Source organism: Vidua macroura, chromosome 1, assembly GCF_024509145.1.
Source record: "Vidua macroura isolate BioBank_ID:100142 chromosome 1, ASM2450914v1, whole genome shotgun sequence".
NCBI classification, from domain to species: Eukaryota; Metazoa; Chordata; class Aves; order Passeriformes; family Viduidae; genus Vidua; species Vidua macroura.
This window is the reverse complement of record NC_071571.1, coordinates 130,995,441-131,022,684: the sequence shown is the minus strand read 5'-3', so window position 1 is coordinate 131,022,684 and position 27,244 is coordinate 130,995,441. Positions and strand designations below refer to the sequence as shown.

The window sequence follows — 27,244 nt, the reverse complement described above, 5'->3', positions numbered from 1 at the left end:
TGAAGGCCCACAGTTAAAAAAAAATTAAAAACACAGACTTAAAGCTATACCATGTATTTGTAAATAAAATAACTTGACAGAACAAGATTACAAAGTATGAAATGAGCCCTTTCAGAATGTTTTAACTACAAGAGAAGTCAACGTTCAGTCCATTCTGTAAAGTTTCAAACAAGTATCACTGAGAAATAGGATATTTCCATAAAACACATTTTTTAATGCTTTTTAAAAAAGCTTGGACCATATACAACAATTTCAGATGAAAAATTCCACACACACGCATTGGTTTGGTTACAGCTTCAGGGGTCAGTGCAGCACAGTGCAAGTTTCATTCACAGATAAAAAGATATATGAAGTAGGATACAAGTACATTCTCAAAATACAGGATGTGATCTAACTCTCAGAAACCCTTTTCCCACCACCAAAAGGTGCTGAAAAGCAAAACATATGGAAACCAAGGGGAAAGTACACAAGGAGATGGACTCTTTAATAAGACAAGTTAATATTTGACAGTTTAAGAAAGAGGAAACAATGGGATAAGGAAGAAAATGATTGTTAGTCATTGGAAAGTATGTACGAGAGAGGTTTGGACTTTGATTCTATAGAAAAACTGAAGCTAGCAAGTCTCCACTCCCAAAATAGAAATACCAAAAAGGTACAAAAAGTAAGCACTATTAACGCAAAATGCCTTCTCAGAACAGCCCATTTTCCCTGCTGCAGGGTCATCACTCCCTCATCTTTCAAGGAAAAAGTATATGCAACTCTTTATTATCACTAGTCTTTAAACATATACAATCTGGCAATTTTACAGAATCTTCCTGGTCCCAAGTCTGTATCAAAGTGTTTTTCCCTTTGTGTATTTATTTCCAAGTAGAGCAAATACTCCTCAGTGCTTCTAAAGAAAGCCTTATTTGGAGAAATTGTCTAGGCTAAAAATACTGATGCAATTTTCACCTGAAGCAATGTCTTGCAAAGTATGAATGTAGAGTGCCTCTCTATAGATGCTAAGTGCATCTTTAGCTACCAGAAATCTTATGGAGGGATACGGCTCTGAAGTACTCTGCTGAATTTTATAACAAAAAAAGACTGACACTTTCAGCATACAGAATGGGAGACTAGTGCAACATGCAGCATTGATTGTTTATTCAATAAATACTTAACCCAATTATTGCCAACCAAGGCAAACAGTGCAGAAATTGTCATTTATAGATACAAAAGTTTAACACTTTTTTGTATAAAGTCAGTTGCTACTATATCCATACAACTATTTCAAAGAGGTTTTTCTGCTTCAAAATTGAGGTTATCATTATAAAAATACAGAAACATATATTTGGGGGTTTAACATGTCTTTTCAAGTGTAAATTCTGCATTTATAAGGGAACATGACAGTTCTGTATTCAAGAAATTAAAGTGAACACTATGATAGAGACATTTTCTGCACTGACAATTTCATGATAGTCCTTAGATACATCTTTCTTGGTCCTGGGTATACATTTAAAATGAAGTTGCATCTCACATTTATCCTGAGGTCAGCTGTGTAAAAAGGAAAGCTAGTTTTACAAGGATACTTGCAGGCTTCTTGTTCAAAATATGAGGTTATTTTTAAACAAGCCAATAAAACTCCTGGGGGAAAGAAAAAACCCAGTACTCTCACCAGTGTTTTAAGAAAAAAAATTAGTGACATCTTTGGGAATTACTTCTAAAAATATGTAGGCTAGCACACCCAAATGCTGTATCACCCAACTAAAATTTCTGTATGCATTTACCAAATTTGAAACTTAGAAACTGTTCTGAAAATAAAGTATATAAATCCCCATGAAGAATCTCCCTAGGTTTCTCATCTCAAGATCCCAACCTACAACACAACTTCTGCAAGGAGAAAGTTGCTGAAGCCTGTGAGAATCTGCAGAGTCTTCAGGCCTGCCTGCACAGGTGAGGACGTACCATTTGGGACTCCATCATCCACTACAGGGTGCAGTTATGACCTTGTCAAAGCTCCACTTTGAACACAGCAGTTATTTTCAATAGCACCAACAATCTCTCAGATACCAGCATTTAGGCAAATACAGACATAAAATAGGGTTTGTTTCTTCCTGAATCAGCACAATTGGTACAAGGCACTGCTTGGCATAGGAAGTCATAAGTAACAGCAAAACAAGAGTTTCCAAGTTTTGTGACATTTAGGTTTGTGCATTGGATGACCTTGTAATTAATTATATACCATGGCTAGAAAAATAAGACAGTCTACAGGATTAACAAAAACATCACCATCCCGTGCATGCTCACAGTTTTCCTCCCTTGTTCTGAAAAAATCCCACATAACATACCAATGTGAAATACTAGAAAGTATGGGTTGTTAAATTAAGAAAGTACATTCCATTCTCCAATCTTCCACAAAAGTCTAACCTAGACACAACTCAAGTAAATGAAGTTGGAAAATATTCTAATAACATTTGCACCAGTCTATCCCTGCAGAGGAGGAAAAAAAACCAACTATTGTCTAGAGAATTCATAGATTGAGGCACATTGCAGTTGAAGATATTCAGGCATATTTCATGGCTAGAACAGGATTTCTCTGAGGAATCTCACTACAGACTTCCCCAAAAGCAGCTCCATATGGTTTGAAACACAACTTGCAACACATGAAAAAACATTTGGTCCTTAATCGCTACTGTCTTCATCATCATCATCATCAGATACATCATTTAGAGATGACTTAGGTGACTGGCTGTAGGAGTCTGACCTAGTGGACTGACAAGCAGTCATCTCCCCCGTAGAAAGAAGATCATAGCAGAAGTCGCAGATTCTCACTGGCTTGGAAGACTGGCTCGGGAGCAGGAACCTCTTTTCCGAGCAAGGCCCGCACACGACAAAGCCGCACTTGCGGCAGTGGTGACGACGGTTGACAGGCGTAAACTTGGCTTTCTGACAGCGCATGCACACGCTGGCTTCCGAGTCCGGTACCCACACAGCTGCGTGTTCATTGCTAGGGGTCTTCCCACTTTTGGAAAGCAAATCAGAAACACACTTATTTATGTGGTTCATCCACTCCGACTTCTCTGTAGCAGTGGCAGCATAAACTGCAAAAGACTTTGTTGGTGTCTTGATAAGCCACCCATTCCGTAAGTCTCCCTCATCCTGGATGGAATCGATAGTGACGTTTTCCAGTGGGATTATGTGCTGTTTGTTGTACTTCTTCTTCTGGATGACAATGTTACCATAAACAAGAATGTCATTGAACAGGAAGAACTGCCTTGCTTTGGGCTTCTTCCTACACAGTTTTGTTAGGACTCCCTCTCCAATCAGAACACGGCCAGGAATAGTCAGGGGTTGACCAGCTGCTCCAAAGCAGTTTTCCACTATACTTATTCTTCTAGTATTTGCCTCGCTGTTTGCCAAGCGATCCACCATCTTTCACAAGTATCCTAAAATCAGAAAAAAAAGTTTGTTATTAGAAGAGGACTGAATTCAACAGCAAGCAGCCTTCCTCAAGGAAGGTACCAACCCCACATTTCTTAAAATATCTAACAGGACATGCTGGCTGAGAGGCATTGACTTGGGCTAGATTTAAGTAAGTATTAACACCTAAGAATTTTTAGCAACCGATTAGTCTTTTTTCCAAAAGTAATAATGTTCTATGCAGCTGACAGCTATCTTTATCACACAAGACAGCACCTACAGCATTGCATTTGGGAGCCTCCAACAACAAACTAGTTCCTCTCTAGTAAGGCTACTGCATCCTGGTTTAATGCTCATATTTCTCTGTATATCCTCCTGCACCTACTCCAGATAGCAACAGGAAGCATCATCATCCATCATTTCAAATTCTAATGCTATAAAAACATCGAGTTAACTGAGCAGCCTGGAGATCCACATTAGTTTTAACACAACAAACAAATTATATAATTGCTGTTCACATAGGAAACCACACGCCCCACGCTAGCTCACTAGTGCTCATTTTTTCCAGTATGTAAACCTCGAATCATGGGCCAAAACCATGAATCTACCTGCTGGAAACATTTTGTACAGGCCACAGCCTGCATGCCCCACTACACCTGCTTTCATGGCAAACTCTTGAGCCAGGAACAGGGAGTGAGTCATGGCTGGTGGCTCATCACCTGCTTGCTGCTGCCTTCATTTTGCAGGAGTCCCACAGTCCCTCCCTCCTCACCTACATGAACCAATCTGCATCTATCACATTCAGGCAACCTACACAGAGGATAAGCCACAGAGCTCACAATTGCTCCTGAGAAACACTAAGTGACCTGCATGAGCTCAAAGTTTAAAAAAGATTACTTTTTATTTCAGGAACTGCCAATGAACTGTATGCTCCAATTTTAGATGAAAGCCCCACCTTGTTGTTCCCCAAGTAGAAAATAAGATTTTTTTCTTGTGTGAGATAGCTAAGGCATCCAACAGGGAACTAAAATTAAGAAGTCACTATAGTGATTCATACCTTGACAAACCATTCTTTAGCCTCTTTTGCCCCAGTTTCCCAAGCCGAAGTCTGGCAAAGGCAAATCCTGCCAGCCTAATCCAGATCTGCTCCCTTCAAATCCCTTGTGAGTACAGCCATGAACCTGAACTGTTGTGCTTGATGGAGCAGTGAGACATCTGGCAGAGGCAAGTACTATGGACAGAGTTTTTCTCAGCACGCAGAAGATGCTCCCCCATGCCTTGCACAGGGCTGATGCTCTCAACACCCCTTGCTACAGCCATGGCTTTGAATGGTGAAGAAGAGCAGAGCAGCAAATACTCCAGTGCCTTCTACCTGTGCTTCACAACATGATCCCAGGTTGGAAAGTCCTCTACATCACCTACTTCTTCTTTAATCTGCATTTCCTGCCATCAATACAGCCTCAGCCTACAACCAAGAGGAAACTGGGTTGAAACAAGGCTCAGACTTGATGCAGACTCCATCGCTCTGCTACAACCTGATCCAGGCAATCTTCCTCCTATGAATCAAAGCACAGATACTTCCTTACAAATTAGGGATGAAACATCTCACCAGGCCTCATCTAAGTAAGTATGTTACCTGTGAACACACAGATTTTATTCTCAATTACTGCTTTGAAAGTGTAATTAGTTTCACACTCAAGTAGTTTGACAAGTGAGCTTGCACAGATACAACTACCTTTTTTAAGCTCTGCACACATTATCTTGTATCAAAGTCTGACACTCAAGACAGAAAAACCTCTAAAAGTTATTTCTCAGCACTGTTTTTGAATTTTCTTTACATGTGTCACAGCATTAGTTACAATACATGAGTATTGTGTTAACTGGTTTCATGGTTAAGAGAATTATAAACCCACCAAATACAAAACAATTTTGATCTGCAGAAGGTGAAGACAAAATACAAACTGCCAAGTAAAAAGCAGTAAGAAGGGAATGGAAAATAAACTAGGAGCCTTTGTATGCGTACTTGCTGCTGTCCTAGGCTCCAAAATCAAATTCAGGTGCCTGAATGCTGAAGCCCAGGATCTGGAATGACAGTTAATTGCCATTAACTGCCAAATAACCATTCCCATTTAACAACATAAGAGAAATCAACAGCCTTTGCAGACATCAAAACGGAACCAACAGCCCTTCAAACTTAAAAAGCAAGGCCTCAGTCACAGGGTCAGTCTAAAGTTCTCTATGAAGTGGGAAAGGACATCTGTCATCAGAATGCAAAGTGGACAGCCCAGAAAATACATTTTTCTGCAGGTACAAATCAATATGCACCATTCATGAACTTACACTTTTATACAAATTATCTACAAGTTACAGCAAGTTAAATGCCTTCGGTAGTCCACAGGGGGGAACACTACTCCCACCCCACCCCCCAAAAACACAACCATATTGATGGGTTTCAGTGAAGCAAGCTCTTGGTGTGAAGTCACAGCCACCTGTACGAAGCAGTCGCTGCTCCACAGCTCCAACTCAGCCACTGCACTACCCACCAATAAACTGCTAACTCAGTTCAAGGCCACTGCAAAAGCTTTCAAAATACAAGTCACTGGGAGAAGAAAACAAGAGCAGAAAAAAATCTAAAGGTTTTAATTAACTGTTCCCTAGGACAATTTAAGAGAAAACAACTCCAACCAAAATCATTTAATAATCATCATGGCTTGAAATCAAGAGACGCGGCTCCAGAATTTGTGCTGAAGACTATTTTGAGCTTGTTGTGAAAATAATCCCTAACTAGACCTTAAGCAAGAATCCTGGGAAAGTTAAGGACTATTACAAAAGACAAGATAAATTGCATCTCTTCTAGATTGAAACTTTTTTCTGTGATGGATAAACATTACCACCTGCCAGCCTCAAGGCCATAAATACCAGAGACTGCTGCTGCCAATTCCACCTTTCCAAGGCATTAATTGTATTTTCCCTCATTAACAGATTGTACTTTTTAGAATAAGCATTCAGATATTTTTCCCTTGAGTTTTTAAAGAACTAAAAATTAAAAATCCATCTGAAATCCTATGCACACTAATGCTCATACACTTTCACTAGCCTTTTCTAAGAAAGGAAGTAAGTTCAGAAACGGATGGAAAACTACCTAAAATACATCCTGATTACAAATAATCATGAAACGTGACCAAAATAGACCAGAAATACAAGAGAAGACATCCCTAACTGACAGGAGCTAAAGTTACAAGAAGTGCAACTCTTCCCCTCATGAGCACAGTGACCAAGGAGATTTAAATATTGTCTGGACACACAAAGGAACTTTTAACCCCAAGATGTCACAGTCCAAAAGCAAAGTTATCAATTACCAGTCTTTAAAAATTACAATTTTGTCTTAAAGCATATTCAGATCTATTGTAAGAGATAGCAGATCATCATGCCCTGGAACTGGGTGGCAATATCCTCCTCTCTTCCAGCTAAAACTTATTGTGAAGTTTCTACTGCTGGCCACCATGAGAAGCAGACACTGGATTACTGCCCTGAAGAGGCAAGATCTCAAGATCTGAGCAAACAAAGTGATTCCTGATGGATGGCAAACTGCTGAAAACATGCCCAAATCCTTCCTCAAGCAAGTGAGGAATAAACCAGAACTACAGGCTTCAAAATAAAAGGTTAGACAGCCCTACTTAAGGGGAGAGTGTCTTACACATAGTCTCAGTTTATGGATACTGTGAAATCATTCAGACTTCTATCATATGTGACTAATTTCTCACTTGTGGCACACAAACTCCTAAACTCCTAGAAGTCCTGAGGCCTTTATGCAGGGTAGATCCATTTGTGATGGACTGATGGTCCTCACAGACACCAGATTCATGTGTTCAGACGGCAGCACAATACTAGCTGCTCATCAAAACATTACAAAACCCGCCCCCAAACATACCGAAAGAACACAAACAGGTCACTTTGTAAGAAAAGTACCTACAAAGAGCTGCTTCATAAGCAGGGTTTAGCAGCCTTTCCAAATAAATCTCAACTCTCAAAATGCTGCAGTATCTTCTGTTTGTCCCTCTCACACACACACTCTTAGTACCTTTCATGATGAAAATACTGGGCAAAGGCTTTCATTTCCATAGCATAATATGCTATTTAAAGGTGACAAAATATTTCAGGACAGAGAAAGCCCCAACTCTTCTACAATATAAAGAACTGTTTTTGACATTTAAGTTATTCCCCCTTTTATTCACAAGAAGCTTCTAGAGAAAGAACAATTCTGTTATCAAGATAAAGATCTTCTTGCTCCTCTATTTCAGTCCAGTTTTACACTTGTATCCTGTTGATGAGAACAACCACCTTCAATGTGATCAAACAATAGACTGAAATTTTTGAAGAACTAACAAGTTATCCACTTACCTAAAACACAATCCACGCTGAGGAAGTCATGCAGTTACTACAGTTATTAACATTCCAAACTACTGCAGCAGGAAAATAATTCTATTAGGGTTGCTGTGCACTGACAAGTCACTTTCCACATAATTTTTATTTCCTGCCACTGTATCCTGGAGACCAAACCAATGATCTCCCAGGACTCAATGCTTCTACAGATCTCATTTAAAATAGAATGTTTATTTCATATGTTAGCTCTGCTTGTGATAGTGGCCAGACTAAACTGCACAGAATTGCTGCAGCTGAGGACAGACATAAGGAATCAACCAAAAAGAATGCAACCCTGACTAACATAGTTACACCCAATTCACTACCAGTACATTAGCACTGTAGCAGTTAGCATTAGCACCATAAGCAGAACCACAAATAACAAAGGTGCTGGAGGGGAGAAATGCGATGAAAAAGCTGTCATGGCACAGTGATGCAGACTGCATACAGCTCAGCACAAAAACATTTCCTCACCCCAGCTCAGTGCATGCTACCACCACAACCAGCACTCCCTTCAGGCTGTTGGACAGGCACAGAGGGTGTGCAGGAGAGAGACACAACCCAAATTCCCAAGTTTCTCCAGCAAGACAGCAGAACTGGCAGTGTTCCATTACTTCTGGCTTGGGCAAGAACAAATGAAGTCCAGTGTACAGTCCCTGCTAACAAATGTTAATTAATAAGCATCTAATTTTAGCATTCTTTTTCTTCAACACTCCTTCAAGGGAGAAAAATATTACTGGTCTTGTTATAACTGTCAGTTCATCTATCATCATCTTTGCAATTAGCTATTAGAGGCTGTTAACAACTACATTTAACACACTGCATTAATACAAACCAGGCAGTCTGTATTTCTCAGAGCCATGGTATCAGGACACAGGCAGTTTATCCACTCCTATGAATACTCATAGTTAAGGTGACAGCTTTAAAGAAAAAGAAGCATATTTAAGCTGCTGCAAAAAGCACAAGAGCTCAGAACTAATCACAAAGAGGCCCATCCAGTCCTAAAACTACAGCAGGATCCTGGATGTTTGAAAGCCAGATTCAGTAACACAAGTCCAATAAAAAAGTGTCACTAACCACACCATCAGAATGGCCAAGCGAAATCTAGATAGATATGGGTGCACTGAAGCAAATGTAGGGAATAGAAAAGAGTCAGAAAGGGAGGAGTACAAAAAGGAATAAAGACAGAAAAGGCAGAAACAGCAGATCTAAATCAAAGCATGTTATACCTTGCCACCCAATAAACTTCTAAATAATTATCCAGTTGTCACAGAGAGCCCTTGTTCTCACACCTGCACATACACAGCAACTATGCTATACCACATACATTCAAATTAACCAATTCTCCTTCTTACCTAAGGGTAACATACATGCTTCATAAAAGTTTCTAAGTCTATTAATAGCAGGCAAAAGTTTTATCATGTTTGACTCCCCAACTTGAAGGTTCCGAATACAACAGAAATTTCAAACAGAAATTCATTTTGCTTCATTATACTTTAATCACACAACTTAAACATATAGGAAAGGTACAGAAGAACAACAAACAAATTTTGCGAGACAGAAACAAGTAAATTGTAAACCAAAGACAGACAAGAACTATTTGCAGACCAGAAATCTAATGTGCATTAAATTACTGTTTTGTAAGATGACTCATTATATGGATCCACAGAGGAAAATATCACACTCTTCCTAAAAGGAGTTCATCAGGCAGAATCAGTCACTTAGGTACATGGAAGTATTTTAGTAAAAAGTTTCAAGTAATCATTATATATTATATTATCACTTCAGACTCATACAATTTTCCTCTTGCAGTTCCTATGCAAGGAAGACAGGCTAATTTGAGTTATAGTTGCATAAACACCAACAATTAAGCTACCCAGAACCATCATACATCCCTCACTTAAAGTTCTGTCTGAAACAGTAATATCACTACTTTTTGTGGACAAACTTCCAGCTATAAAGGCATCTCAGTACTGTAAAACAGTATGGTGACCTCTATCAATATTATATATATTACTCTTAAGAGCAACATTTGACATTTTGCACTACTGTCAGGTAAAACACAAGTGTAAATTTCTGAAGTGCAACCTGTTTAAGGAAACTTATCCATGTTTAATGCACTGAAAATAGTTTTAGTGTGGAAAATTGCTGAACTAAAAACATGCACAGCAGATCTGATACAAGTGAGAAGACAAATCACTATGTTTTAAATCTTACTTCAGCCTCACTAGTTACACCTCCTACCCTGCATCCTTCAGTACATCCAGAGAAGGATGATATTGATGCTTGTCCTGACTGGCAAAATTACATTTTCTATGGACTTGGATCTCATCAGCTGTAATCAGAATCCAAGCACTAATGCACAAGCCACCTTTATGGTCCTTGACAGTTAGGGCAAATAACAACAGCTGGATTAAACATAATATAAAAAGAGGCATTTAATTAAACTTTATTTCTATAATTAAGCATGTAAAATAAAATACTGAGGAAAATTAGGCATTAAGTATCCATCAACCCATTTTTAATGTATTAGTATTTCATTCAATTATCTGCAGTTACATAAATACATCTGTAACAATTAACTGATGGCTTTTTTTAGTATTAATTATATATTTGCATTATTCACCAGTTTCTTTTTATTAAATAGCATAAAGACCAATCTGTGCATAAAGTCAAATAAAAAAAATTGCACCTACAAAAATATTATGTTGATAGGAGATATGAGTATGACAAATATTTTCTAAAGGTCTTATCACTGCTAAAAGCTGACATGACAGCAACAACTAAATGCCTGTCCTGTGCTGGAGCTAGGTGGATGCTATTTAAAACATAAGGCAACTGTCACTTAAAGAGAAATACAGCCTTCTAACAAGCAGTTCTCTTAATGATTCTCTTCAAAAAAGTATTCTCCAAATTGTTGTATTTAACAATCTTGCTATCATTATCATAACCAGCTGGTAAGAATATAGAGGATAATCCTGATAAAATATCAAAGATGTATCAAGTACAACAAAAAGCTTCATTGCAATACTGGAAAGAAAGAAGAGCAGAGATATTAAAGAGACTTTATCAAGGTAAGAGATGATAGCAGGAAATGAGGCAATAAGATCCCTCTGAACTTCAGCATAGTCTTTATCCAGATAATAATTTCTGAATGACCTGGTTAATGACTGCAGTGTTCAGAAAGGTACTGATAGTGGTACAGAAACTTTGACTTGATTTACAGACAAAAAACCAACCAAATAACCTCTTCCTTATGGCAATGTAAGCTGTTGAATCTTCAAACCATTTCCCACACTCTTAATAAATACTGGTATTTAATAAAGGCAAAAAAGCTGCAAGATAAAACACTAGAAAAGATGATGGCAACACTAAGGCTTCTTCAGATTACAGATGCAAAGATGCTTGCAACATTTTATTCTGAACACTATAAAGAAACAGTGTAAGCAGCAATCAGTAGCACGCTGGCAGGAAAGAGGGTGTTACTGTGGACCTCTCCCAAGTCTCATTTTATAATTCTCATGATTTTTAGGATTTTCTATATAAATGCATTTTTTTTCTTCCCGCCATGAAGACACATCTTCCTGTATTGTGCAAGCCTGTGGAGCAATGGCTCCAGTGTGGGGAAACACAGATTAGCTAACTCACCCACTTACTGGTATATCCAGTATGACCCAGCAATCTTAACCCTTCATTTGTCTCAACCTGTTGGCCAATGGTGTGGCATCAACCGCAGAAACCATGCCGGAAATATGGTAACAGCAACCACATTACTTCATACTGTGCAGCCTTTGAACACTCTGCCTTGACAAAACTTAAGAAACCTTCAGATTATTTCTGAGTCCAGCATACAGTCATGTCCAACTACATCATGAAAGTCATGAAAGCAAATCCATCCATTTGTCTGGTTGGATGTTATCATAAACCTGCAATTACTATAATGATCCAAATGACAGTTCATACAAACTATAATTAACTGTTTTGTTTTTAACTTCTGCACATGACTGTCACAAAGCAAATCCCACTAAAATTCTTCTTGAAAGTACAGTGTAGAAATTTTTGTTTTAACTGGCTGACACAGTTTAGTAATTCTTTCTGCAAATTACAGTTAATTTTTGTATAATCTATTTTCTATCTTACAAGCAAGGACTGCTCTTTCACTTCAGTTGACCAGTTGTGTAATAATTGCTCATATAATGTAAATAATTCTAAATGCATAACAACAAAAAACCTCACCTTATTATCAATTGAAGTTTGCATTACCCAAATAAGTTGGGGATTCCTGAGTTAAGACTGCCTAGAAATGCCAATTCTATCTTCAGGACAGAGATAATTTCTAGGGAGATCTTTCAAGATGTATGACCTTATAGTCCCTGTCCCACTCAGAAGCTCATTTGGGTACAGAAAGCTATTTTTAGCAAAAGACTATTTATTTTTGCCAAGCAGCATATGTATTAGCATAGTAAGAGCAGAGCAACGCTGTTTTACTATCCAGGTTACTCTGCTGAACAATTACCACACTCCTTGAGCTGCTGAATGCAGGCAAAACTGTCTAAGTTCTGCACATTAGCTGCTCACAAGGTTTGGTATTTAACACCATAAACCTCAGCTGGAAATAGAACACCAACTTAAACTGCTTGTAAACAGAAAGTCCAACTCCCACATCCAGAGTTATAATTCTAAGTAATCATAGAGGAGACACAAAGAAAATAAAGGCATGCGGAAGAGGGCTGTCCCACCAGACACGTCTGGCCTGTTTTAAACCTGCCCTGCACGAAGGATGAGAGGAACCACCTTGGCCACAAGGCCACGTGCAGGAATAGCAGCACCCCTGCTGCAAGCAAGAAACATGTGGCACCCGTGAAAGAAACAGAGAATTACTGCGTTAAGAGCTGCTCCCACTATCTTCTCCTGCTTGGAGAAAACATGAAAGGAGGAACATTCTTGTAAGAGGTCCAACTTTTTAATGAAATGCAAGCAGTACTGAAGGGTTTGTACCACAGGGAAGTACATGATCAGGAGGCCTCAATGCGCTCCTAGACCAATTGGTAGGGGTTGTATTTCCCTTCTGTCCCCTGCAGCACAGCAAGTCATCCCTGAATGCCTCTTAAGGGAGAAGATACCTCACTGCAGAAGTCCAGGAGGAACATTCTTGTAAGACGTCCAACTTTTTAATTAAGTCAGCTGCTTATTACCACTGTCAGGCTTCTATTTACAATAAACCATGGTAGCTGGTAGTGTTTTTGTTTTCTGGCATGATAGAGACAGAGCTGCTGCTGGGAAGAAACACATAATTCTCCATCCCCCACCTGGTAGTCAGGGGTTGGAGCAAACAGAGCAGCTATCTAAACTACCTTCTCTGTGTCCTTACCCAGCTCTTGAGAAGCTGAGCATTTTCCAAGCACCTACACAGGCTTACTTGGCTTTGAGCAGCACTTCGAGAGCTGAGATGCTGCCACATTTAGATGAAGAAATTCTTAACACTGTCCAAGATGTGAAAGAGGAGGTTGCTAGCACAACCATGTGAAATAGCTAGAATTAAAGGAATTATTATAAAAGTAACCAACCAAAAATATACACCAAAAAACCCCAAACCACAGCACACAGCAAAAAACCCTGAAGGCTTGAATTTTCTTGGATCAGGCAGGTCTGATCCACCATGAATAATGCTCAACTTTAACAAACTCATCTCTCAAAGCACAGAAAGCAAGATCCGGGCAACTACAGGCACAGCAAATACTTGCAGCTGTCAGCATCCTAAAACAATGATAAGCGAAAAGCCTGATATTTTGTATACCAAAAAGTTATGTATTAATAAGCTACGTGACACAAGTGTGCCCTTTAAAATTAATTAACAAACAACTGACTAAAAAAGTCCAGTATTCAGATCAAGTTTTTGTTGTCATGGGAAAACACCTTTGTATTTTGACTTGCCATTTAGGAGCACTAAATGTGGTTTACCTTAACTTCTGGTGCTAGCAAACTGCATCTTTCATCTTAACCAAAGCACTGGGGACATACACCAGAGTATAGTTTCAAAATCAATTTCCACAGAGCTGAAGTTCCAAAAAGCTGAAATTTGTTCTGAAGTTTTCCACAGTTCTAAGTGGATAAAAGACATCAGAAGAAACACAGACAACAGATCAACACTTTTGAAATGTGCCTGAAGAGTCAAGGGCAGAGGACAGCAGCCTGGGATCCTGCTCCACCTCAAGAAGCTCCAGGAGACACAAACCCCATCTACTGGGTTGGTGCCTAAAAGATCACTTGACCAGGCAGCTACACCAAACACTGGGATGTATTTTTCTGTTTACAATTTAATGTTTCCCTACTCCAACTGTTTAGCTGTTTGGAGAGTCTCTCCCACAAAATGTTACTCTCCAGATTGGCAGCAGGGACTCACCCCTCCCTTCCAGGCTGCCTGGACAGGCGCCGGGTGTGCCCCTCCCATCCGATACACTGCTTTTCAAGGAACAGCTGAACTGGTGATAGCCCACTTCGGCAGCACCGGGCCACATATCTGGACAGCTGGGCTAGCAAATTACTTGACAGATATACACACTTAACATTAAATGGACATTGGGTGAGCGACATTAAAAAAAAAACCAAAAAACCAGTCAAAAAGACCTGACCAATTTCTGAGTAAGCCAGATCCTACTTCAGCTTTATCAACCCAGCATAACAAAGAGAACACGCTGCATTAACATTTTAAATTTTAGAAAAGACCTATTTAAATTCTTTTGAGGAGGGGACACAGCATCATTAGTATAGAAAAACACAGATGCAGATGCAGCTGTTCTACAAGAACTATTGCCAAATCCATCTTGCAAGCAATTTTCCGAAACCAGATTGGCTGTGTGGTTTGTTGTTGTTATGGATTATTACAGCACACATGGAGGTAACTTGTTAATGGCTACCCAGACCGTCTCACGGTCAATGTGAAAAAGAGGATTTGGTTTCCAGTGACTGAAATAAACTGTATTTTTCAGCATGCTTCTGACAGCAACTTTAACTGACAAGTACAGAACATTAACAGAAAGATCGTTATGCATCTGTAAGACACAGACTATACATTCAAAATAGCACCTCCTGGATCTCAGGGCACCTGCTTGTTTCAGCACCCGAGAGCTACCAGACCAGCTACATATTCCAAAGACCTTTATCAGATTCACAGAATTTATTTTTCCTTTTTTTTCCCCACAAATGCAAACCTGTGACACACCAGCCTGTTCAGTGGCTCACATATTTTTATTAGGCACAGGTACTTAAACAAGATAGTGTTTAAAAAAAAAAAAGTTTTCTCTTTTAGGTTTTCTTCAGTTCACTTTCATTACCATTATGAGAGAAGTTACTGACTTCACTAACAGTCTACCAAGGACTAGAGGACAGGTAATAATTCACAGCATGACCACACTAGAGAGAGTTACCAAGTAGTCAGAGCCATTAATTTTCTACAAAGTACTGCAATACAAAAGGACTTTCACTTTTAGCAAGCCAAGTTTTAAAAGAGAGCAAAGTTTTCCCATGGAGTCTCACAATTTACAAGCACAGCAACATAACATCATTGCTATTTCATTTTTATTATATCAATTTTTTTCATCTGCATGTGTTCTTTGAATCCTGTTATAGGAAAAGAACTTGCACAACAAAAAGGTTTCTTTTATGAGCTCAGTCATTTTAAGCGTTTCCACAAAACTAAACAAGACAAGCCAAGTAACAACACTCAACCTTCTCTTCTCTGAGCAGGTCCAATCACCTCAACTTTCTCCTGGTCCTGACCTACCTAAGCTAAGAAATGTCTACTTTAAGAGGTAACCCTAATAATATATTATACTGTAGAAATACCTTCAGGAGGCCAGGCAGCTGATCACTGACCTAACAGGATCAGAAAAAACACTGCTGGAGCACATTTTCAATATTATAGTAGGAAAAACAGAACATAGAGACATACTGAACTCTTTCAAATTCTTCGCTGCTTAATTAAAAAAGCCCCAAGTAACTTCTACCACTAGTTCACCAGCAAGAACAGACTAAGGACAAGTACAACTGCTTGCAGGGAATCCTTTTCCTACTACTTAAAACAACTGAAACAAGTTGCCCAAATTGGTACCAAAAATGGCTCACACCCCAGTAACCATGTGCAGAGCTGGCACTGGGACATCCCAGAGGTGCAGGCAGCCAAAACACAGCTTAGGGCTTAGAATCAAACTACATGTGATTTTCAGAAAGCTTGACAACACTGAAGTGCTGCAATCATGGACCTGTCAATGCTGATCCCCAACCGTATTTAAAATATATTTAGCCAGCATTACTTAAAAACATGTAAGCCAATATGGCAAGGGTTGAATTCTCTTTCTGAGCAAGGGACATAAGGCCTTTCTTACGTCAATGCCTTACGCTACCTGGTGACACATGGATGAATGATGAAGGTCTAGAACACCAACATCTGACAGCTATTAATAAAAGCCAAAAGGAAAGCTATAACAATGATACCATAAATAAAATTAGTCAATCTTCAATGTAACCAGCTTTTCAAACATAACCTGTGTGTTAAAAGGGCAGTTCACTTGCCTCAACGCTGTTAACCTAGATCAGAGACAGGAGTAGAGGGGGAACTAATCACTGTCACATACAGCTTTCAGAACAGAAGTACACTGAAAATCACTCTCAGAAGTTTTACATTATCAAGTATTGACAGCTAAGGCAGGAGAAATTTAAAGCAGGAGGAGAAGGATTAAAACAAGGAGTTATTTCCTGTAAGAACCCCTTAATCACAGCAGCTTACTGTAGGTGATGGCCTTCCTGGGAAATGCATTCACTGGCCCTTTTCCCTTTCACTGCTTGTCAGATGTGTTTGATTTATTTTAGTTACATGGAAAGCAACTGGAGTACAGACTATATAGAGGACAATTGGAAAACTGCACAAAGGTTTGCACTGAAGTTAACCTGCACAAGGAAGATGCTGACAACCTGAACTGCTGCATGTATGGTACACTGTTAATTTGGTTAGCAAATTATGTGTACACTTTAGAAATGCAGATGTTAAAGAACATGCTGTAACTTTTCCTTCTTCAGAAGGCATACTAAGCGCTTAAAAGCAAAACAGTTACCTCTAGACTATATACTGGAAGCATAAGAAGCACTTAAAGAAAGCTAAAGATGCTGATACAAAAATCGTATTTATCACTATTTAGCAGCTCCCTGTTTGAATCAGTAAAGTTTCTCAAGAGATTGCCTCTCCACACAGTAACTAACTGCTTGCATATCATCTTATTACATTCACCCACATTCTTACAACCCCCATTACACTGGGGATTGGAGGGCAGGGTGATGCAGCAACAACATTCCTGTATTTGAAATCCTTAACTTTCAACTGTTTTTTTTTTTCTTCTTTTACAGTCTGACAAATGCCAAAATCCTGCTACATTACATACACAATACGCTTAACACTGTTTTACTGTAAAATAAAACGATGCAAAGAGAAAAAACAGAAAAATTACTCCCACATTATTTTTAAAGTCCTAAGATTATTTACATTAATAAGCTAAAAAACCAACCAAATGAACAAAAAAAATTATTATGTCCAAAGAAGCAGTACTCTTACCTATGAATGCAACTAAAGTCAACATGTGTGCATTTTTGACTGTGTAGCATTAAAGTGGCAGGCTGTACTCTTCTGTTCAATAACACTTCTGCACAAAAAAAAATATTTTCATAAAAGGAGAATATTTGTCCTATGTCATGGTTTGACCGTCAGTGGTCACTCCAAGCAACAGTATCCAAACCTGACCACTGATTGGTTTGACCCCAACTACTTGAGAAAATTCACTTCCCTGTCAAACCACAACACTTACAAGTCTCAATCAAGCCACTTCTCATGTGTACAGACTCTTTTATTTCAACTGGACTACTCTTGCAGCCCTGAATTTGCAGGACTCTACTTGCTAACATAATCATATCTTACAGTTCACAACAACAATAAAATAATCTTTAGTAAACATATTCTACCACACCTATCTATAGAGTAGTTTTTCACCTGCCTCAAGTATAGAAACAAGTCCTCCAATGAATCATGAAGACAAAAGTTATCCTACAACAGCAAACTTGGCACTTGCTGGATTAGGGAGAAAGTTTTAAATACGTTTTTCTATTTCAGAAATCCATATTTGCCTGTATGTATTCTCTTTTGGAATATAATACTTTTATCCAAATACTGAATTAATTCAGGAAAGTAGTAAAACATACATATATAAGCATGATCTGTAACTTGAAAAAACCCCAAAAATTAAATGGAAAAAAGTAAGCTTCAATATGAACACAGCTTGAAATAAGTCACAAACGTACTTTTACCATTTGAAGCTGTAAAGAATAAGGTTTCATTTCTTAGTACAAAATCAAAAATTTTTATTTTTACCTATCATCATCTAAGAATCATATTAGTTGTTAGTACTGGGATTGCCTTATTTGACACCACCCATTAATAAGTGCACTTTAAGAACAAAAACTGGCATGCCATTAGTTTGGTAGGACACCACTTCCAACATTTTATTCTAACACACATTTTCAGAAAATGAGGTCTGCAAGTACTAAAAAATTCAACTCTTCCTTATCTATGTGCCATGCCTTGACCCTAAGCTTTCACTTAAACACCTCTAACCCTCTTTGGTGAAGACAAGCCACTAAAAATGCTGTAAGTTTATGAAACCAGTGCTTGTATTCTGCCATAACTGCTCTCACGGGGCTTTTGGCAATGCACTGTCACATTTTATGCCTCACCTGAAATTGCAGTTCCATCTGTTTACGGCTCTGAAACTATCCTGCGTCCACTAAGCACAACAGTGAAACTTAGAAGTCACCATACCTTTTGAGTATAGCAAAACATTTTGCCAATGGTAATTTTTGTAAACTACAGGGCTTTAAGATACTATGGATAGATCCTTCTGTCACTCTGGGGACATGTCTAATTACTATGGTTAAAGCTCAGCCCTTGATTTAAGGGTAACAGAACAAAGCTCTAGCTGAAAAAATATTTCATCACTGCATCTAATGAAAACTTGCTTTTCAGGTGAAAAGATGTTGTATTCCACAGAATACAACAGAGGAAACTGAATCAGCTTCTCCAACTAAAAATTTCTACACAACAGTTTTCATTTAGTTTTTAAGGGACTTCCTCTATGTGGGTTTGTATGTAGAGCGAAACTCAGACACATCAAACAGCACACAGCTGATTTGCATTCAGAAGGAAGAATTTGGGACTCAGGCATACAACACTTCACTTTCACTGTTGTTTTCAACAAAATTGGTGGCACTAAAACTCTTGGAAATGTATTATTTAAGAAACTGAGCTAATATAAAAGGTATTTTACAACACTGGGATTCCTATTACCCACTGGGATTAGTCAACAGTTTTTAGATTAGAGGCTAAAAGCAAGAGCACTGCCTTCTGTGCTAAAGAACCGATTCCATTCTGCATGCTGATGACTGCACACAAAGCAATTAATCTGCAGGATCCCAGCACCGATTACACTGCTGTCTTTAAATACTTCCCTTCTTTCACATGAGCATCCCTAAAATAATTCAATATACAAGTATCAGAACTTAAGATCTGGATATTTAAGTTCTCCTTATTTCAGGAGAGAAAGAGGAATTTGCAGTCTCAGTTCTGAAACAGACTCCTGTGTTGTGGGTCTGGTTTATAGAGTCACTTTGCCTACTGTATTAACCTCATCTGACCTTAAGCTGCTAGGCACATTGAATCTTCAGATAGAGTGTTTCTCAAATAAGCACCAACCCTTTCAGAAACTCTTAGCACAGCCTGAGGACAGCCTGAATTAGAACTTAATGATGCTTCTGGAACCATTTGCATCAATTCAGCCAAAAGACGACTCCTGATCTCTGGTTAAGGATATAAAAGGTCCTTTTGGTTATCAACAACCATTGCACTGATGCTTTATGTCAAAACTCGAGTTACAGCTATTTCCCTTAGCAGGGACAAAGCCGATGCCAGGACGTGCTGCTCAGCAGAATCACCCACCGTCTTCTTGCCGTGATGAGCAATTTTGCCATTTATAAACATGGGTGCCTATGAACATAAGTATTTCGAATGAGGCGAGAGGAAAAACATGCAGCTATCTTTTCCCGAACTACTTTCAGAAAACAGCTTATAAGCCATACGTTTCTCTGGCAGACCAGTTACATTCCCCGCAAAATAGGTGAACTTCATAGAGAGAAAAAAAAAAAAAATAGCACCTTATGTTCACAGCCGCACGACTCGCGGTTCCGCTGTTTTTTCACAACAGTGTCAACACTTTTCAGGCGACTCGCTCCGAGATCGACACGGAGTTTCACCGGGCGAGCGAAGAGTCGGGGGGAGCGCGGCCCCGCCAGGCCGCCGGGGCAGGAAGCGCCCTCCGCCCGCCCGTCCCGCCGCCTCAAGGCGCCTCGGCGGAGTCACGAGTCGAGGAGTTTGGGGCACTTACGTAACGCCGCGGGGCCGCCGCCGTTGTTGTTTCTCCCCTTTCCCGAAGACGAACTCGTTTCCGAGACCACCCAACTCTCTCAGTGCCCTGGGACAAGCCAGCACCCGCCGCCGTCGCTTCCTTCCCCAGGTCCTGCCCGCCCCGCCGCCTCCCTCCCTGCCGGCGGGACGCGGCGCTGCCCCAGCCCCGCGGCGGGACAGCGGAGCCCAGCGCCGCCTCCCACCGGGGCGCTCCTTCCCCCCCAGCCAGCCCCCGGTTCCCAACATGGCCGCGGGAGAGCGGCCGGAGTCCTGGCGGAGAAGGGCTCCGCGAGGAAAGTTTCTCTCTCGCCCCCCGGCCGGCCCCGACTCAAGCCGATTCCCGACCGCCCAGAACGCGGCCGGACAGCGCTGCTCACCCGGTACACCCCGCTCCAGCCGCCGCCTGCCCTATTCGCCGCACGGCCGCGGTCATACACCCCGCGCCGGGGGACGGGCTCCGGGACACCGCCCGGCGGGGCGGGGCCGCCGCCATCTTGGGCGGGAAGGAACAGCGCCTGGGCTCCGAGCTGCCCGGAGAGCCGCCCTGAGCGGGGAGGGAGGGCCGGGGCGGCTCGGCCGATCCCGACCCACGAGTGGCACCTCGTGGAAGCGGGACACTGCAGGCACGGGACCTGCCTCGTGGGGTTTTTTAAGAGAAGTTCTTTGTGGACGATCGCGGGTCTGTGTTCGCGCCTGTGGCTCTAAGTATGCTCGCCCAGAGGTAATTCAGGATGGGCACGTTTTTAAGCACTTCTCTCTACGCAGCACACGGAAGGGAATTAGTAACATGTTTCAGTCTGAAGAGTTGCTGGTCAGCCTAGAGAAACTATGGCAGAAGGGCTCCCACCAGAAACACTGTCAACACAAGGAGCCCCTTCCACCTTCTGTATCAGAATTTTTTGTGTGTACACATCGAGTCATCCAGAGCAGTATTTTCCAAATCTAGCCGGCTGCTCGGCAACTCACCTGATCCTCCAGGATTTCCAGCCGTTGATGGATGCTTTCAGAGGGGAAGGGTGGCTGGGAAGGTTCTGAAGAGTACAGCACCATTAACTTCGATGGTGTTGCTCTGATGCCAAGGTCTGCGCTGGAAAATGGCCCAATGGGTGCTTTTTTTTTGTTGTAGTTGTTTGGTTTTTTTTTTTTTTTACATGCTATATGGTAGTTTCATTTTTCAAATTTCACATTATTGAGCAATAATGTGGTTGGCTTTTCTGCAGATTAAAAATAGGTAGTGGGGCTTTCCAGTAGAAATCATGAAACTGCTGAACTTTTTGACTTTCAGCTGAATTTTCTATTGCAGCTGAGACAGGGACAGAGATAGGCAAGAGCCACATCACTGAGCTGGGTTTCTCCTGCTGTGGAAGAGGCACACAAGAGAGGGAATAGGGAGCAGGACATGGAGGTCCGAGCACCCTACAGCACGACAATCTGGTCTCCCACTTCTCCCTCAACTCCATCCAGTGTGTCAGCCTGAGCTGTCATATAATTACTCTTAATGCACTGATTTATATAAGGTGTGGGCCAAGCCGTTTAACATGAGTTTTTTTGGAAACAGGTGCTTGTGGCTTAAGCCACAAACCTCAGATAGTGTGCAGCAGGGTGTGTTTGGCCGGTGCTTCATGTGTAAAGAATTCGGTCACAGACAATATTTAAATTGGCCACAGGTGTCTTCATTTTGCAGCTGCCAGTTGCACAGAGCTCTTCATGCCAGAGGATCTTTTATGTATGGGCTGGAATGATTCTTGTGAACCAAAAAGAAAATTACTGTGAACCTTTCTCTTTGTATTGTAAACTTCTGTAGATTTAACTTGCTGTCTAAATCAATTTTCTTGGCATCAGAAGCAGCTTTATGGGTAATTAACTTTTCTTTCATGCTTACAAATAATTTTATAACACCCAGTCGAGTTAAGATGCAGCAGGAAGTTGGATATAGGCAAAGTGAAGCAGTCCTAGTGTTTCTGCCTGTGTGTCTGTGTTTTAATTCTCTTCATGAAGTGCAAACTGACATTATTTTCTGAAAGGTTTACAAAGTGTAACTAACAGCAGTGAGATGTTTTTCCTACCATGTGTAGTCATGGAAAATCAGCACAAGACCTTAACTTGGGTTAAGAGAATAAGTAACCTCTTGTCTGAGGAAGGCTGGGAACTAAATGTGACAATGTTATCATGCAAAGCAACTTCAGTGCTGTGAAAGCCTGCCATAATTTTTTTCTGTTAACTTCCTATATCTTCAGAATTCTTTTTTTACTCTGTTTAGCAAGAGTGGAAAATAAATATGAAAATGGTTTGTGTGCAAATCCGCAAACACTTCTTCCTAAGTATCTATAAAAAAAATAAACACTTGACCTAATTTTTAAGTAGTTTTGAAAAACTTGGCTAAGTGCCAGTAATTCTTGCTTTGTGTTCACTATATTGAAATGTCATACAGATCATGTGTGTCAGTTTCAATGGGGGTTTTTTGTATTTATCTATCTTTGCTCTTACATGTCAAATTTGTATCTTAGTACTGCAGAAGCAATCTTGTAAAAAACTGGCTGTACAGAGAAGATGCATAGAAGGCAAAGGATGAGAAAGGATGGGAGATCATGAGGTGTTCTACTGGAAGAAGTAGACACTAATTTATTTTACTATTTCACATAGAGTGATTATTTAATTGTAATTTTAATTTAGCTGAAAAAAAAATATTCCAAAGCATAGTGTAGTCTAAAATGACATTTATTTTTGCTCTCTAATTATAATCTTACTGTCAGTTATGCCAGAACTGTGCTTTAAGGGTGGAGGAAATGTCTTCTTCAAAAAATATGAAAGCAGTGATATGCTGCAACACATGTCTTATACTGTGCTTCCTGAATTGCCTTATGATTTTTGAATGGACACTGTTTGCACACAGCTGTACCAGGGCTTGCATTTTCACTTCAAATCTTCACAGGGATCACATGAAAATTGAAGCGAATCTGTCTGGTGTTGAGCCAATGCAAACAGTTGTTTCAGTAAGGATTTTTACTTCATCATGTCAGTGAGACATTTACACTATTTATGAAAGCTTCCAATAATGGGCTGTCTACAACCCCCTTGGCTTACAGGTTTCTCTCAAGCAATTTGAAAATTGCTGTGAAGCTTTCCTTTGTGCTGACATCGAAATTCTGATGGAACCTTATTGAGGTTGTAGCTTTCTTTAACATATAAAAATGCTCCAAAATTTTCAGCGCTGTTGAATGGGGTTTTTTTTAGCAGTAGTAAAAAGTAGGTTTAAGAAAATTAAAAAGCAGTATTAAAAAAAAAAAACACATAAAAACTAGCATTTATGTAGGCTCAGAGACTTACTGTGAGGCGAGATTATCCTTTAAAGGTGTCTTACCTTTCAAAGATGGAGTTGAAGATTTTTTCCTTTAGAGTTTCACGTACAATGAATTACCTACTGGTAGTCAAATGTAGTTTGCTTCGTGGAAGTCCACTTGTCTCTTCCACAGACTCTGGGGTTTTTTTTCAAATGCTCAAGCATCAGTTTTACAATCGATAGAACTTGCAATTAGAACCTTGCAGTCTTTGTTGTGCTTGGACTAAAATAAGAATCTGTCCACTTCTTACAGAGGAGTAACAGCTGAGTTCTGTGTTACAAAATGAAATTACTAGAGATTTAATTTTTAACATTATATATTCTTGGTCAGCAAAATTCAGTCATGTTATATTCAAAAAAATGCTTTGCTTTCAGTAACTTTAAAAAGTACTACAAACAATTAAAATATTTGTCTTTTGCTTCATTATGAAATGAAATTCATTTTGAAGCAGCAGCATCTTGGTTTTTCTAGCTGATGGAAATGCAGAAATGCAGAATACCTTCCCAGCTTTAGATTACTTCTTCATCACCTGCAAAGGGAGACCAAACCCAGAAATTTGAAGCTATTTAAGGGGCAATTAAATGCTTTATTCTCAAATCTTGTCTTTTGTGAAAACTAGAATGAATATGCAGAACTGGTGATTTCTAAGTTTTCCTGGTCTCAGCTTCTGCACTGGAAGTTTGTTTGGCTCCACTGTGTTGCAACCACCCCTGTTGGTATGTCACAGCTTTTGGATGTGTCCTTCTGGGATGTTACTATCTTTTCTCAGTATTTTGTACATAAACATTATCCTCTTTATTAATGTAATTTGCTGCCTTGTTGAATTGTGTAGGAGCCCTTTTTGACTTTTCTCACACTTTAGCTGTTACCGCTGTATTTGTTATCCATGAAGTGTTTTGCTGAGGAGAGCAGAGGTGTGTTGTTTAGGGATGGGGGTTATAATAGGCACTTTTCCATTATGATTTTTTCTTGTGTGATTTTTTTTTTTTTCAATTGCAGAGACTTACTGTTCTATGGTACACCAGAGACTGGAAAGACTCTGGTAGCTTGTGCAGTTGCTAATGAATGTAGCCAGGGTGACAGGGGAGTAATCTTTTTAATGAGAAATGGTGTCAACTGCCTGAGTGAATGGGTAAGAGAATGTGAATGACAGTTTTATTTATTATTTGAGTAGATAAGATTGAAATGTGCCATATGTTCTGTCTGAGTTGTAACTAATTTTCTGTGGTCAAGAAGAAATTCTTTTTCATGTTTTGTCAGGTCCTTCCACTGAAATGGGACTGTCAGTGTTTGCTTTTCCAGTGGGGTTTTGGGGGTCTGAAATCTTGGGATGTATTGGGAAATATTAATAATGCAAACAAGAAAATTTTAAATATTAATAATGCAAACAACAAAGCACCACCATCCCCCTCAAAAAAACCCCCAAACTAACCAGTTCCAGTGCTCTTGTAACCATAATGTTTTTCATGTATTTTCCCTTTCAAACAGAGATGTTTTCCTGATGTCAGTGTTCCTGTGTTTTCATTGTAGGCCTACCAGATGTAACCTTCAGTTGTTTTCCTGGATGAGATCAATGCTCTTGCTCCCATATGTGCCAGTAAACAAGACCAGGTTCATAGGTGGGACATGTCTTGTCATCAAGACATGTCCCAAGACATGTCATCAAGAAGACTACAACCTATTTAACTTGCTGTGACACCTTCATTGAACCTGACAAGTAGTAATTCAGTGCTAGTGAATTTCAGATTATTTTTAAATGAGAATTGAAAACAATTCACTAAGCTTGAAATCAGCCCAAGCTCTGTATTATCTTGTCTGTATTTAATGTCTTAAAATGAGTCTTTTGCAAATCAGCATATTTTCATTAAAAGCTTGTCCTTTTTGAGGGATCGGTGGAAATGGTTATGTGGAACTGAAGAAAATTTACTAAACCAGTGAATGAAAATCATATTTTTCTGTTAGCTCAGTTGTTGGAACACTTCTGGCACTAATGGATGGCTTTGCCAGCAGAAAGGTTGTGGTAATCAGATCCCATTCTGGCAGAGCCATTTCAAGATGGAGGATGACACTCATGGAGGAGCACCACGTTGCAATGTCTTGGTTTTGGGTCCGTTCTTGCTTGCTCAAACTCTTTGCAGAAATCAGAAGCAATTTAATTGTCCCACACTCCTCAGTGCCTCCTGCTGCACACCGTATTCCTGCAGCGGTGCCATACAGGACTTCCTGCTGAGCCCCACTGTTGTGTTTTCCAGGAGCTCACCTGCAACTGCAAATTTTCTTCAACTTCTGGATTTCTCATTCCCACAATTTCTTCCATAAAGAAGATCTGCACTCACCCCAGCTTTCCCACACCAGCACTCTGTGTCTCTTGGGACTCAGTGCCTGCTCCAGGGGGCAAGCCTGGAGTAACAAGGGTGGTCTGAGTCAGGGGGTGTCCCTGCAGCCTCCTCATGGCTCCAGTCCTATCCTGTCATGTTCAGGCAGCACATGAGAGGACACTAGACTGAAACTAGCACTAGAAGCTGGAAATTAGATCAAGGTGCTCCAGCCCCAGCTGTCCCTGGACCGGGACAATTCCTGTCCTCCCTGTCCACAAGAAGAGACAGTGCATGGTGTTAAAAAACCACTATGGAATGGTCCTGGAGTGACTGGGAGAGACTGAAGGCAACCAGGGAGACACAAGGTGACATAGGAGCTTCTCCAAGGATGTTGATTCCAACCCAGGGACCCTGGAATCCCATGCTACATTCCAACCTACTGCCCCATATACACACCCTTTGGGGACCATACCCTGGCAAGCTCATCCCAGCACCCTGTGCCTGCTGAGCCAGCATTCCTGAGACCCCCCACTCAACCAGCACTGTTCCACCACTGTGTCCCTGCCTTAATCAGTAAATGCTGGACTGATGCCAGAGGGATGTGTGTTTCCTGAGTGTCCCCATGCACTGGCTCTGTGTCCTTTGGTGTCGAGTCCAGTCAGAACACACCTATGTCTTGATGGGTTTGTGTCTCCTATGGATCTGCATGTTCAACACTAGCACATATCTCCAGGGATGGAAGGACTGATGAATGAGAAACTGAGTAACTTTTAAATCATCTGTCATTCTGTAAAGTGACAAGATTTCACCTGTTGATCATATTTCTCTTTTTCTTTGCTCTTCTTTTGTTTTTCCCCCATGTTTGTGGTTTTACCTCTTTTCCAGTGCTTTTCCATTTCCAGTGCTTTGGTGTCTGTGCTGCTGCTGCTTTTTCTTTCTCTTTTTCTTGCTGCCTTGACTCTCCAGCACTGGCACTGCTACTCTGCCTTCCAGCTTGACTCTCCAAAGGCTGAGGCTACATTTATCTGCACACACAAAATAAATTACATTAATTCAAACAGTCACCCTTTCCCTGTTTTTTTTCCTCCCAAATTTGGTCTGGGTTCTTTTTCTGCCTCTGCATATGCTTACACCAAAACTTTCAGCTGCTGACATAACGCCTGACAACACGTGAAAGGTTCTGCTTGAAGGCAGGACAGCTGCTGCTTTGTGTGTGTAGAGCACACCAGAAGGGTCAGTCTGCTTCCGCTCCCTTCCAGTCCCTGATC

The 27,244-nt window shown here is 40.3% G+C and overlaps 1 protein-coding gene and 1 long non-coding RNA gene across 7 annotated transcripts; one reads left to right on the top strand and one right to left on the bottom strand.

The window, feature by feature from the left end:
• Nucleotides 1-38: 38 nt before the first annotated feature.
• On the bottom strand, nt 39-21,032 carry PLEKHF2 (pleckstrin homology and FYVE domain containing 2). Of its 6 annotated transcripts, none has more exons than XM_053985698.1 (2): nt 20,695-21,032; nt 39-3,422 (listed from the first exon to the last, which is right to left on the bottom strand). In XM_053985698.1, exon 2 carries the CDS (start codon nt 3,406-3,408, stop codon nt 2,659-2,661), a length of 750 nt encoding a protein of 249 aa, XP_053841673.1. In that variant the 5' UTR covers nt 3,409-3,422; nt 20,695-21,032; the 3' UTR covers nt 39-2,658. The 6 variants fall into 6 exon arrangements, with proteins under 6 accessions (XP_053841673.1, XP_053841664.1, XP_053841657.1 ...); XM_053985689.1 differs by lacking the exon at nt 20,695-21,032 and adding an exon at nt 20,298-20,692; XM_053985682.1 differs by lacking the exon at nt 20,695-21,032 and adding an exon at nt 20,068-20,125.
• LOC128811815 (uncharacterized) lies at nt 20,340-27,038 on the top strand. The gene is made up of 2 exons (XR_008438485.1): nt 20,340-20,426; nt 25,189-27,038. It is a non-coding gene; the product is annotated as an uncharacterized LOC128811815 (long non-coding RNA).
• The last annotated feature ends 206 nt before the right edge of the window (nt 27,039-27,244 follow it).

What these genes read in the sequence shown, in the direction of transcription:
- PLEKHF2 (XM_053985698.1), bottom strand. Translation starts at nt 3,408, where the DNA reads ATGGTGGATCGCTTGGCAAACAGCGAGGCAAATACTAGAAGAATAAGT.